At 44.1% G+C, this 13,552-nt stretch overlaps 1 protein-coding gene across 1 annotated transcript; it reads left to right on the forward strand.

Moving 5' to 3' along the window:
* Nucleotides 1-1,476: 1,476 nt before the first annotated feature.
* On the forward strand, nt 1,477-4,906 carry LOC129356634 (uncharacterized). The gene is made up of 8 exons (XM_055026218.1): nt 1,477-1,642; nt 2,403-2,545; nt 2,814-2,898; nt 3,082-3,226; nt 3,351-3,544; nt 3,743-3,887; nt 3,985-4,112; nt 4,456-4,906. Exons 1-8 carry the CDS (start codon nt 1,640-1,642, stop codon nt 4,774-4,776), a joined length of 1,164 nt encoding a protein of 387 aa, XP_054882193.1. The 5' UTR covers nt 1,477-1,639; the 3' UTR covers nt 4,777-4,906.
* The last annotated feature ends 8,646 nt before the right edge of the window (nt 4,907-13,552 follow it).

Consider the following 13,552-nt stretch of genomic DNA (forward strand, 5'->3'; position numbering starts at 1 on the left):
CAGCAGGTGGACCTGGTCGGGTAACGGGTCCACGTGCCGGTTAAACTGGCCCCGCCCCCTTCATCAGAAAGCAGCTCTTAGACCTGTCACTCTTTTTAATCTGCAGTTTCAGCAGAAAGTGCTTCCACCTTCATCTGCTTGCCTTCAGTCCTCCTCCTCTTCCTCCTGCTCTTCCTCCTCCTCTTCCTCCGGCGGGTCCCTGGGAACCTGCCGCCGCTCCTCTAATCCCTCCCTCTTAATTAAGATTTCTCTCAGCTCATCCTCCTCATCCTCTGTTTGGCCTGAAACTTTCTGCGCCTGACAAGAAATCGATGTGAGGGAGGTGAGGGGGGCTCAGGTGTCGGATTGCAGGTGGGCCCCTGAGGGCCCCGGCCCGCCGCGCGGCCCGGCAGCGGCTCCGCGGCTGCCGGACAGAACCGTGAGCCGCTAATAGGCTCCGCTGCGGTTAGCCGGGATGATCTGGATGGCGGGATCTTTACCGGGTCTCCGGGTTCGCGGGCCCGTCCGGGCCGGGCCGGCCAGTCGGCGCGCTCCCAGGAATATCCGCCATAAATAAATGATCGGCTGAACTTTCTGTCAATTAGGAATCAGAAGGAGCTGGACTCGTTGTGAAGCCGCTCGCAGAATATTCATGAGCGGCGGCGGTTCGGGACGCGGCGCTCGGCGGGATTATCGCAGCTTGAGGTAGAAAACATTATTTACTCTCTGCTTTGTTCAGGATTCTCTATCTCCGTGTTTGGCCTGAAATGCAGAGCGAGTCCAGGCCGGGAGCGGCCGCATCATTTATTCAGCCTGTTTCCAGTCGCTGGAGATGCTGCAGAACTCGGCGAACCGGGCCGGTACCGGCTCGGCACAAAACAAAGCTGCTGCAGTCCTGAAACTCCGAGTAACATTTTTACTTCAACAGTTCAGGGCAAAGAAAAGCTGCGGCTGTAGACCGCTGAGTGCACAGAACCGGAACCAGAACCGGTCGGCTGCCGGTTCCGGTCGGCTGCCGGTTCCGGTCGACTGCAGTGAACCTTCATGTCGGACCTGCTGTCCTGTCAGCTCGGTTTAATCTCAATCCGTTCCCAGATTAGCAGCAGAACTGGAGAATCAGAGCGGTTTCTCCTGTCCATAGAAGATCTTTGTTCAGGTTCCTGGTTCTTCCAGAGGAATCTGGGCGGATCCGGCTCGATGACGTCACATCATGATATCTTCACAGAAAACAGGTGAAGAACCGCTGCAGTCTGCTCTGGAACTAAGTAGGCCTATCCCACAATGCACTGGGCTAACATCAAGACTAAAACATTTTTAATCTGCAGCTCTGAGATTTCCAGACTGCACAGTAAAAAATGCTGGGTTATTTTCATAACCCAACTTCTGGGTAAGAGATGCTGGGTCATATGTTGGGTTACTTTGACCCAATATTGGTTCAAAAGTAGTGACCCAGCGGTTGGGTTGACTTTTTTTTTTTGTTTTAATGAACTCCACTTAACTGATTCTGTTAGGTTTCAGGTTCGGTTGACTCAACACTTTACCCAATTGGTTGGGTCAAATACAGTTCATATAAAAATCCATTGCCCTCTTCACAAACCTCCATTTTCAACTGGACTGTGACCTGATCAGACAACACTGGACTTCTCAATTCAAATAAAACATGGTAAGTTACAATATCATGGTATAATATTTTTAAAGTTAATAGGGTTATTGTATTCTTTATATACTACAGATCTTTTAAATTAAATTTATGTAACTTTAATTGAATTATTTGATTTAACCTATCATCTTCGTTGATAGGGTAATGTTTTTGAAATAATTAATTTAATTCAAAGATAATTATCCAATTTGTTTTAAAAAAAAGGGTGAGGGTGTGGGAGGGAGAGATGGCGCTTTGCCCCCTGGTTTTCGCTGGCCTCGTTCACTAGCGCGCGCAAAAGGTGGTAGCAGCTAGAATGCAAATAACGGATCTATAGCGACAAGGAGGGACTGGAGGCTTGCAGTAGCGGTGTCCGAAGCGATCAGTACCGAGTATACAGGTATTCATAGTAATATATCAGTAATATAACTGTTAAATGCCATTTTCATTAAGCCTTTTATTTCTTACTGAACACACTATGCTATGCTATTATACGGTTAACCTGGGTGAAACCGATTGAGGCAGTGGAGAAGAAAAAAACAGTATGCACCAGCAATGGCAGAGGAGGGGAAGCTAAAGTTGGATATTATGCTTTCTGTCAAATAAAAGTAACTTTTACAGATTTCTAGTGAAGATTTAACTATGTAACAATAAAATATCTGCTCGATTTATTGAAATATCTCTTAATTTAAAAGTGCTCCAACATGTTTGGAGTCGTCCCCACCGGTGTCAGATCAGCACACTCTGCGATGGCATATGCTTAACACAAACTATTTATCTGTAGAACATCCGTGAGATCCTCAGTGCCTCCTCTGAAGGTAGACCTGTGGTTATCAGTCTAGATGGAAATCAGCATATGTCCATTCGTGAAAGACGGTGCATGGTCAGAACACTTGTGTCACACCTGATGGATCAATATGGAGAAAAGTGAGTATTTATTCTAAAACTAGATCAATTAGGTTGTTTTTGTGACATTTTGCTCTTGGTGAGAACATTAACGGCATTGTGCAGTGCTCACCTAAGTAAAATTTCTCCAGTAAGAAGTCTTAAAGTATGTGTTGGGCTAATAAAAACTGGATTTTTGGAAATTGTTTGTGTTTTAAGGTTTCTGCTCTATGTTTTCATCTTACAATAACTAATTAAAATAAAATATTTTACTTGCCTGTCTTACTGAATGTAATTTTTTTGTTTCCAGCCCATCTTCAGACACTAAAGCAATTCTGGCATCTTCGATTGTGGACCAGTTTCCATGTTTAAGAGACAGCCATGGCACAGGATATGTAAGTTTTCACACTTCAGAGAACTAGCACACAAGTACTTCAACAACTTGTACAATGGTTAGCATTAAATATCATTGTAACTATGGTGTTTGATCTTTGAGTTGTAGGTTTAATAAAAATTTGGACATTAAAACAGAAAGGCTAACATTTAACTTTTATATTTCTTTTGTTAAAAATGTTCAGGACGCCTGGTTTACCCCCGGAAGACAACACAGGCCAGCAACTGCCTTTCTGGAGGAGCGTCGCCGTAATGTAAGGAAAAGGCATCAACCAAGGAAGAAGATGCTTTCAGCCCCAGAAGCTCCACCAAAAAGATTAAGTTTGCCTGGTACTAGCACATGGACTTTTTCCAAGCCCCTATTGTTTTGAGCAGCAATCTAAGCTCTTATCATTGCTGTGAATTACCTCACATTTTTTTTCTTTTAATTTCTGTAATACTTTTTTCCCCACAGAACCAACCATCAGTGCTGAGCGTGCCATCCAGATGACAGAATGGCTGAAAAATAACTTTTGGCCCACAGACCAGGTTGTCCAATACATGCGGGAAACTGCAGTATATCGCGCAGGATGGATCCGCTCAAGTGGGACAATCCCAATGCAGCAGATTTTTGCAGAGTTCCCACGTTTGTTGGACACACCAGGAATGGTGAGGTTATACCTCATATTGAGATCAGTTAAATGTTAAACAATAAACTGCAATATCATGTGTAAATGTACAATTACAATCAAACTCAAAATGTCAAACTACCCAGAACATAAATTTGTAGCACCCATGAAAGGTTGAATGTAATAGTTCATTTCACTTTTACATTTGATTTGTATTTTTGTCTTTTCTGATTGTTAGATTTTGCAGGACTTTGCCGTTTTATATCCACAATCTTGTGGAAAACTGACAGAGAACTGGAACACCTTGTTCTCATCAAAGGTCATTCGCATGGGGAAGAAGGAGGAGAGCGGTCTTCTGCCTGAGATTGAGTTGCTTCCACAAGGTATTGAAGCTCAAAAGGAACATTTTCTGAACTAATTTTTTCTCCTGTGGCTCTTTTTTGATTGTGTAGCATTTTAATCTGAGTTTTTCGTTGACAGACAAACAAGGTGACGTGGCACTCCAGCTGCTGCCAAAACTCCTCCCTGCTGTTCCCTACAGAGTTGGGCGAAAGGTGGTCAGACCCAGCAACCTTGAAGTCCAGCAAGCCTTCATTGATGTCCAGCCAGTAAGTCTATCTTCATGTCAGAACGAATTCTTTGCTGTTTAAATGTAGTTGAAACCAGAAGTTTAAAACAAATATGCTTTTTTTTTCCCTCACTGTTCTCCCTGTCATTAATCTTGAATTTACCATGTCCTAATTGACGTGAAATGAGAATTTTAATGTCATATAACACAAGACAGCGTTGACCAAAAATATGTCTTTTTATATAGTATATATAAACTTCAAACGCAAGGGTCTTTTGATAATGTATCAAACAAAAATCATATAAGAATTAGTCAAAAATGATTAGTTCCTCCTTACCTTTTAAATGACTAATGGCTTCCTTTCTGCTTTTTCCACACACCAGATTGGGACAAATATGGTGGAATATCTTGGAAGTACGGCAACAGAGCATCCACGTGTTCTCATGCTTGGGGACAGGTATTGTTGTTCCCAAGCATTTGTCGTCATAAATGGAACTGCTTTGGAATATCCATCTCTTTTGGGGGCTGTTGACGGCTGTTTCAAATCGTTCTTCGTTTTTGATATGAGTTATCCGAAGTCGTGTGTCCAGATTTGGGATTTTCTCCAAACTGTAATATATGAAATCCCAGGAAACGAGTCACCCGATAAAATTAATGAGGGCCCAGTTGGAGGCCATGGAAGAATAAAAGCAATTCTTCAATAACCCTTAAATAAGTTTTAAATGTTCTGATTGAAAACCTGCTGGATGTTTTGTTACTATGTTGCTATTTTTTTTCACATTTCCTTCAAACTCTTTTGATGAAAATATTTCTTTGTGTACACCAATAAAGTTAAAAAAGGGTGCAGATTTAATCAATTGTTTATATGTAACTTTTACATGTCTGTATTAAAAATTTCATGTATGTTGGAATGTATAACATTTGCAAATAAAAGTTCTTTTGAGCTAATCTGAATGTTTTTAGTTCAATTTTTATAGTGAATTTTAAAATAGAAAAGGAAAAAAAATTTAAAATAAAAATATGGTGGTAAAATGACCCTTTTAATGGGTAATAAATTTCAACCCAATATTGAGTCATTTTAACTTTGAGCAGTGGTCAATTTAACCCAAGCTTTAGGTTGCAGCTATGACCCAATGTGCCTCAACCCAACCCAGTTGAGTTAAAACAACCCAGCGCTGGGTTACGTATTGGGTTATTTTTAACCCAGCAGTTTTTACTGTGTGATATCTGAGTTAATTACGCTAACTTCACTCATTCACTAAATGAGTGAATGAGTGAACTAAACACATAAATCATTAGCACAAGTTAATGATAACCTGGATTTGGCAAAAGCTAAAGCTAACAGGTAGTTGGTAGAAGCTAATGCTAACCATTTCTATGTTTGCTTTTTTCTTCCTGTTTTGAGATTCGCTAACAGTAAAATCGTCATTTTCTTATTCTGCTACATTTTATCAGGTTAAAGTTTTATGAACATGACGGGATATAAACTCGTGACGATGGGGAACAAATCATGGTAACTGCATTGAAAGGCTCAAAATGGCTGCCATTTTCAAAATGGCTGCCATTTTCAAAATGGCTGCCATTTTCAAAATGGCTGCCATTTTTCAAAATGGCTGCCATTTTTCAAAATGGCTGCCATTTTTCAAAATGGCTGCCATTTTTCAAAATGGCTGCCATTTTTCAAAATGGCTGCCATTTTTCAAAATGGCTGCCATTTTTCAAAATGGCTGCCATTTTTCAAAATGGCTGCCATTTTTCAAAATGGCTGATTGAAAACATGAAAAACAACTGAGGGGTTAGCATGCTATTGCTAATGCTAACCGATCAAATGGTTGAGCTTGAGGAAGTTCAGTTTGGAACCAGAACCAGTCCAGAACTTCAGGGCAGATCAGAGCACAGCTCAGGGATACTACTACTAATAATTATTATAATATCACATGCACAACATGAATGATGATAATAATGTTCCTGGTCTGACTTTATTATAGCAGTAAAACTTCAGAAGGTTCTGAGCTGCATTAGATCTGGTTGATCCACAGTCTGCTGCCTGACTCGTCTTCGTGTCGCCCTGCGATGGACTGGCGACCTGTCCATGTGACCTGTCCATGTGACCTGTCCATGTGACCTGTCCAGGTGACCTGTCCATGTGACCTGTCCAGGTGACCCCACCTTTTGCCTGCTGACCTCTCGCAACCCCACCAAGGATAAATGAGTTAGAAAATGGAAGAAACTGCAGATCTGATATTTACTGTAACTGAATAATAATGAATGAAAAGTATACCAATGTTCTGGTTCTGCTGCGGTTCTTTTCCAGATCGGTTTATTAAAATGCTTGGAGTGTCAGAATCAATGGCCCACATTATTCCTGACCCACCAAACACCTCCCCATTGCCCCCACCTCCCCATTGCCCCCACCTCCCCTATTGCCTCCATTGCATTGCCCCCACCTCCCATTGCCAGTCCCCCCGGTGCAGATGTGAGTCCGGCTCCCAGGTGGTTCCCTCTCCATCAGCGGTTGTGGAACTGCAGGAACGGCCAGGCGGCGATCCGTCCCATAATCACCTCGGCCCGCCGGATTCTTTCCAGCGGCTGGAGTTCCCCCGCCGCGCCCCGCCGCGCCCCGCAGGGCCCCGCAGGGCCCCACAGCCACATTTAATGAATTTCCTGTCTTACAGCCTCAGAAATGTCAACACTCAATCAGGCTGTAATTGAATTTGTGCAGCATTTTCCTCCTAAAGTGGCTCCATTAGAACATTCTTCAGCTGGAAAACTGACACCGGCTCTGTTTTTACTGCTGCTAATGTCTCTAGCATGTGTTCGGGCCGAATCGGACCGGACCGGACCGGACCGGGAGGGAGGCAGTGCCAAGTTGCTGGGCCCAACATGTTTACGTTACAACAATCGTGTGACGTTACCGCCCTGACTCTTCTCTTCTCTAATTAAGGTGGAATCATGGTGGGAACAGCTGCTGTTTAATGGTTCTGGTCCAACACAAGCAGCCAGAACCACGTTGGACCCGATCCAGTCGGTTCCGCCAGAGAAACAACTGTTTTTATTTTACTTCAACATCTGTTAACCTGACATTTACACATCATGTTTGACCTTTAAAGACCCAGTGTGAGGCAGTGACTGCCATCTAGTGGCTGAGCAGAGAACTGCATGTTAAATCAAGAAACATTTGAAGGTTTTAAAACTTTTCATGTGCTTTGCGGTGAAAATTTAACATTTAAATTTCAGAAAGTTCCATCCATGCTGAAATTCAGGCGTCAGCAGAAGGCCAGGCGCACATTCCCACAAATATGAAAAAAATTATATAAAAATATGAATGAGAGAACATCTACAACTGTAGATAAGTAATTCTGTATAGCTATTAAACATATCTGATTAAAAAGAAATAAAATAAGCAGCTATTCTAAATGCTTTCTAAGTTTCATATATTTTTACATTCCATAAAATGTTTGACGTCATTTTGATCCGCTTGTCTTGGTTCTGACTCAGTTGGGTCCAGTTCTCTATGAACAATGGATCCTGGAAATCCAACACTTTGCTCCTTCAGACTAGCCAACAGTAATTAGCAATCAGCTGCTGAGCTTGTTATAGGAACTGCTGTTCAGAGCAATGCTGGTAAAAACATTAAAGTTCCTATAACAAGCTCAGCAGCTGATTGCTAATTACTGTTGGCTAGTCTGAAGGAGCAAAGTGTTGGATTTCCAGGGAGGGCTGCATCAGGAAGCGCAAAGGAAGTGATGTCGACTGCAGTTGGTGTTTCTGGGTCCGTCAGAGATGAACCCATCCCACCTGCAAGAGAAAGTCTGAACAGTCAGTGTCCAGCATACGGTGGGTCTGCCAGGATGCTGGCTGCTCTTATTCTGACCTTTGACCCCACAGCATCCGGGGCTCCTGCATGGCCCCGGGGCCAGCCTGACTAGGGGAATTTTGCGGCCCCGGACGCCGCAAAATTCCCGCGAGTCGTTCACATTCAGCTCTCCTTTTCCTTCCCTCCCAGAATGCAGCTTGGCTCCGGCCGTGATGACTCCAGATGTGCGTCTCCTCCTCGCTCTCCTCTCCATTGTGAGCTCCACAATTAACATCTATAAATCACGACCCGAAACTTCCTGCTCAATCATGGGGAATATTGGGGAACAGCCCAATAACTCATTACAAATTGGAGGCTTAAAGCAGCCAGAAAGATAAATTGTGTGGTGGAAAAAACTCCGTAGCAGGACGAGTCTCAGCAATTCAACGACGACAGCTCGCTCTGCTAAATTAGACGAAGACGATTAATAAAAACCTGCAGCAGTCTGTTTCCTCTGTGAAGATTCCTGCTTGTTTCCACCTGACATCCATCAGTGGAAAAGCTGCCAGATCCAATTAAAACCACTTCTTTCCTCCAAACTCTGAAGCGCCTCCAGACGGAGGGTTGCTTCAGCAAACATCTCCTTCTGAGAGAGAACCTGCAGAGAGGATTAATGAGCAAAGATCGGGCTGCTAGCGGGTTCTCCAAGAACAACAGAACCTGCCAGAGAACATACTGATTCAGCTTTAACAAAAAGTCTTTAAAATCTGAGAGGAAAAGAGGATAAAATATTATCCAGGGATTTATCCAGGAGTTCCAGTCACTAAATAGATGCTTCCATGCCCTTCCACCCAGAACCACTAGAGGGTGACGTTTGTAGAGATTTAGCTGTGTGATGGTTTTCTCTATTAAAACAGTTTTTAACGGAAACATTGTCTGAGTTAACGGAAGTCCCCCTGCAGAGAGCTTTTCCATTCCTGGGGTCGGTGCCAGTTTGCTGGGTCTCTGTTTCGTGGGAGAACATTTTGGAAGAACCACTGCTCCTCCTAACTGGACCAATCAGATTACATGCTCCACAACCCTTATCTGCTCGGCCGCAACCTTTAAACACCTGACCAACCTCCCACTTGTGGTGGAAGGTTGGTCCACCACAAGACCCCCAACCTTCCACCTCATATCCTCCAACCCTCCACCACAAGTCCTCCAACCCTGACCTGAGCTTGCCGCTGCTGGTTGCTTGTCCTCGCCTCCTTGGAGGAAATGGTTTAATTACTCAGAGGGTTTGTGCAGCAGTCTGTGATGCAGCGAGTGCGTTCAAGTGCTCCATATTTCAGCGGGCCGGGCGGCGCCGCTCCAGGATAATGGCTTGTTAAGGTGGAGGAAGACGAGCTGCTTCTGTTCTCTAATCACTCTGAAGCTTTGATTAGCCGCAGCAAACCAGTAATGGCTGGCATTTTCCAAAGCCTGTCGGGCCGAGGGGGGGCGGTTGATTTAACGGCCTCTCCTCCTCCTCCTCCGTTTCATCCCGGTGGTTTTGATCTATTTTTTACGGCGCGTCTCAGTCATTTATCAAGAGCAGAATGGCCAGTAAAGTAATGTGACATTAGCACCCGTGACTAACACCTCCGCCAGGAGGAAGAGCGTTGTCTTCTGAATAAATCATGGAGCGTCGGCCTTAATGACAGAGGAACCGACACCAACATCGGCCTGGCCTCTGAACCGCCGCGCTCAGCTGAGACATGTTCAGGTCCAATTGGGCCTGAATGCCTCGCTTACATCATCACACACCACAGGAATAAATGCAGACCTGCTCCTCTAATGGGGCCGTTTGGAAAGTTACTCTGTAAAAAATAACAGCACTGATCTGGGCCATTTAGCCTGTCGTAACAGAAAGCATGGTGGTTTGTTTTTTAAAGTCATATTTTCAACATGTTCATTCATTCATCAGTGCCACAGTTTCAAAGTAAGTGGTGAATCACAAAGATTAAGCTAAATATTGAGTTAGCATGTTAGCCTGCTAACTAAATATTCAGCTTCCTCGCCAGCAGCAGGATTTTATAGTTAATATATATAATTCTCAGTTACCTAAATGTTCAGTTAGCTAAGCAACATATGGATCATATTTGAGTCCAGTCTTTGACTAGACCACTCCCAAACATTCAGTTTGAGGTTTTTTGTTTGTTTTTTTGACACTTTCTGGAACTTTCAGGTGTTTACCCTGCAGAACCAAAGTCTGCCTAAGGTCCCAGACGGTAAACTTTGATTTAATTAAGTCAGGATGGATGTCCAGCATGTGAGCGGTCAGCAGCCATTGTCATGTTTAGAATCCTAAGAAAAGACGGTGAAGCTGTCAATGTGGTCAGATAATCCTGCAGTTTCTCCACCGGCATCGATCTCTCTGGCTGTCTGCTGGGGTCGGGGGAGGGGGTGGTCAGTCATTAGGAGATGGACATTTCTCCCCCCCCCCCCACCTTGACACTGAGACAGCCAATCAGCTGAAGGCCAGTGGTCAAGATCTGCAGCTGCATAATGCATGGAGCAGCCGGTCCTGAGAGGCGGCAGGAGAGCAGAGTTCACTCATCGTGTTTACCCATTCCACTGTGAGACTGGGAGTGTGTGTGTGTGTGTGTGTGTGTGTGTGTGTGTGTGTGTGTGTGTGTGTGTCTCAGAGCTGGATGGATGGATGGACCTCCTCCTCCTCACTCTGAATCCATTGGATTTACAACCTTCATATAAAATGCCAGAGTTAAATTGTGTTTGAGCTGCAGAGCCTTAAACAAGAGCAGAAAGTCGGTTTTTATTCCAGGAGTTTGTTTTTGTGTAAACATACTTTTATGGATGATGAACTGTTGCATCAGACTCCACAAGGACTGGAGAAACAAACTCACATCAGTTTATTTAACAGAAGCAGCTAAATGGGGCAAAGGATTCGATATCAGATACTACACTGTTAAAAATAAATGAAAACAAAATCTTGATCTGAAATTCAAGAAATTAAATAAACTTGTGTAAATTAATTTACTGCTTTAGATTAAATCCACCACAAGTGGGCGTTTTTCCTGACCTGACAACAAACTGAGTCTCTGATTGGCTGACAGAAATAACTCCACAAACTCATCAGAAACAGTAGCAATGATGGACAAAATGTTTTTATTTTACTGGTAACACTTTATTTTACAGGGTGACTGACATGAACATGAAGGAGTCAGGATGTCTGACTGTTGACATGAAGCATTATTCGATAAATAAAGACACTTTTAATGCAAAGTTCCCTTGAAAGTCCATTAAAAGTGTCAACTTTGTGTTATTATTTACCGAATGAACAGTCATAGACATTCATAAAGACTCCTCCATGTTCATCAGAGTCACCCTGTCAGACAAAGTGTTACCTTTTATTTGTGAACAAAATCAAGTGGACAAATCCTTAAAAAAATATTTAAAATTGCTGTACATATAAAATGACATAAAAGAAATTTGACTGTAAATTCGCCCCTTGAAATTGAGCTTCTGTCTCTTTAAAAACTCCTGCTGTTGCTGAGACTCCGCCCCTTTTTGACTGGTAAAGCTACCATTAGCCGCTCCGGCCTGACAACAGCAGCACAGAAAGAGGAAAAGCTCCTGCGATGAGCTCAGCACATGCGCAGTTCCACCAAGTGTTTCCTAAGCGCTAACAGGCTAAGAGGTTGAGACTAGCCTAGCTTGGCACTTGAAGACAAGGAACCGTTAGCTTAGTTTAGCTTGTTAGTTTGAGTCTGGCTCTTCTTTGGTTTCCTTGGTTACTGTTTTAAAACGACCTATCAGGTCTAAGAATGACCGTCTGACCAATGAGACGTCAGCGTGGCGTCCTGAGAGCAGTCTGCGTGTGAGACGTTATTCTAGAACATTACAGGTTGATTCCTGGGAACAAATAATCTCCTGCCTCAGTCAGACGACCAACTGCTGATTAACCTTGACCCAGAGATCAATGCCTGCGCACACACACACACACACACACACACACACACACACACACACACACACACACACACACACACACACACACACGCTGAGGTCCTACAGAACCCTGGCTCGTCTTCCCGCGCTCCGTCAGAGCCAAAGTGTTTGTTAGTGGGAGTGAAAATGAGAGGAGAGAGTCTGCTGGATTACTGCTGGATTACTGCTGGATTACTGCACTGATAGTCGCTGCTGCCAGTGAGAAGGTGCTGCTCCAGTTAGAGGGACAAAGGCGGGAGAGACCTGAGGACAATCTGACCTCAGATCCATCAGGAAACACCTGGTTAAGGAGCGTCTCCAGCTACCTGTTGTCCAGTTAGCTCCTAGTTTACCAGATATATGGAAATCTCAAAGATGGAACTGCCAGGTAACGACCTCACCTGGTAGTTCACTGTGATGACCTTTGACTCTTCCCAGGTTGCTTCTTTGAGGTCTTTGGTGAGGCCTTCCTACCCTGGCATCATGCTCATATATCAAGCTAACACTGCACTAACATTTTGTGCTTACACATGATGCTGACCCACTTGGCTGCTGCAGAGCTCAATGTTGTGTCTCCTTTGTAATTGTCTCTTCATCTTTGGTCCACCTCATTACTCTGCAGCTCAGTTAGCATGTTCAGTTATCTTGTTCAGTTAGCATGTTCAGTTAGCATGTTCAGTTATCTTGTTCAGTTAGCATGTTCAGTTAGCATGTTCAGTTATCTTGTTCAGTTATCTTGTTCAGTTAGCATGTTCAGGTATCTTGTCCAGTTAGCATGTTCAGTTATCTTGTTCAGTTAGCATGTTCAGTTAGCATGTTCAGTTATCTTGTTCAGTTAGCATGTTCAGTTAGCATGTTCAGTTATCTTGTTCAGTTAGCATGTTCAGTTAGCATGTTCAGTTATCTTGTTCAGTTAGCATGTTCAGTTAGCATGTTCAGTTATCTTGTTCAGTTATCTTGTTCAGTTAGCATGTTCAGGTATCTTGTCCAGTTAGCATGTTCAGTTATCTTGTCCAGTTAGCATGTTCAGTTAGCATGTTCAGTTATCTTGTCCAGTTAGCATGTCCAGTTAGCATGTCCAGTTAGCATGTTCAGTTAGCATGTTCAGTTAGCATGTTCAGTTAGCATGTTCAGTTAGCCTGTTCAGTCAGCGTGCTCTGTTAGCATGTTCAGTGAGGATTCAGCTCATGCTACTGTTAGCTCACACTCCGCTGTAGAAACCTCAGACACCTGAGAGGAAACTTATTGAGCCTCATCATTCAGATGTTGAGTTGCATGCTGCGTGATCGGGGGATCCGCCACTGGGTGATCTCTGCATCTCGGCAGGCCGCCATGTTAATCACATCATGATGCTATTTACATGGATCGATAGCAGAGCGCAGCAGGCGGGGGCCAGGCGCTGTATTAGCATCAGGCGGGGAGGGGGCCACTCACCATCATGCCTGATGCCCCACACTGGGCCCCGGAGCCACGGCCTTTTCCCCCCAGCGGCCGTCAAAAGACTGACAGCAAGTCTCCAACCGCCGCCTGTCACATGAACTCAGGGTCACAGGGTCACAGGCTCATCCTGCACACCATGGAATTAACCTCGGCTCATTCCAGAATATTTCTGATCGTCTATAATGTGGCGCAGAGAGCGGCACGTCGTCTCGCTTTACTGCGCCCGATTGATGGCAGCCAGGGGGCCGAGAATCGGGCTCTGAGGGCCGCCA

This window comes from Poeciliopsis prolifica, unplaced genomic scaffold (genome assembly GCF_027474105.1).
Source record: "Poeciliopsis prolifica strain line A6 unplaced genomic scaffold, Auburn_PproV2 SCAFFOLD182, whole genome shotgun sequence".
Lineage (NCBI taxonomy): Eukaryota > Metazoa > Chordata > Actinopteri > Cyprinodontiformes > Poeciliidae > Poeciliopsis > Poeciliopsis prolifica.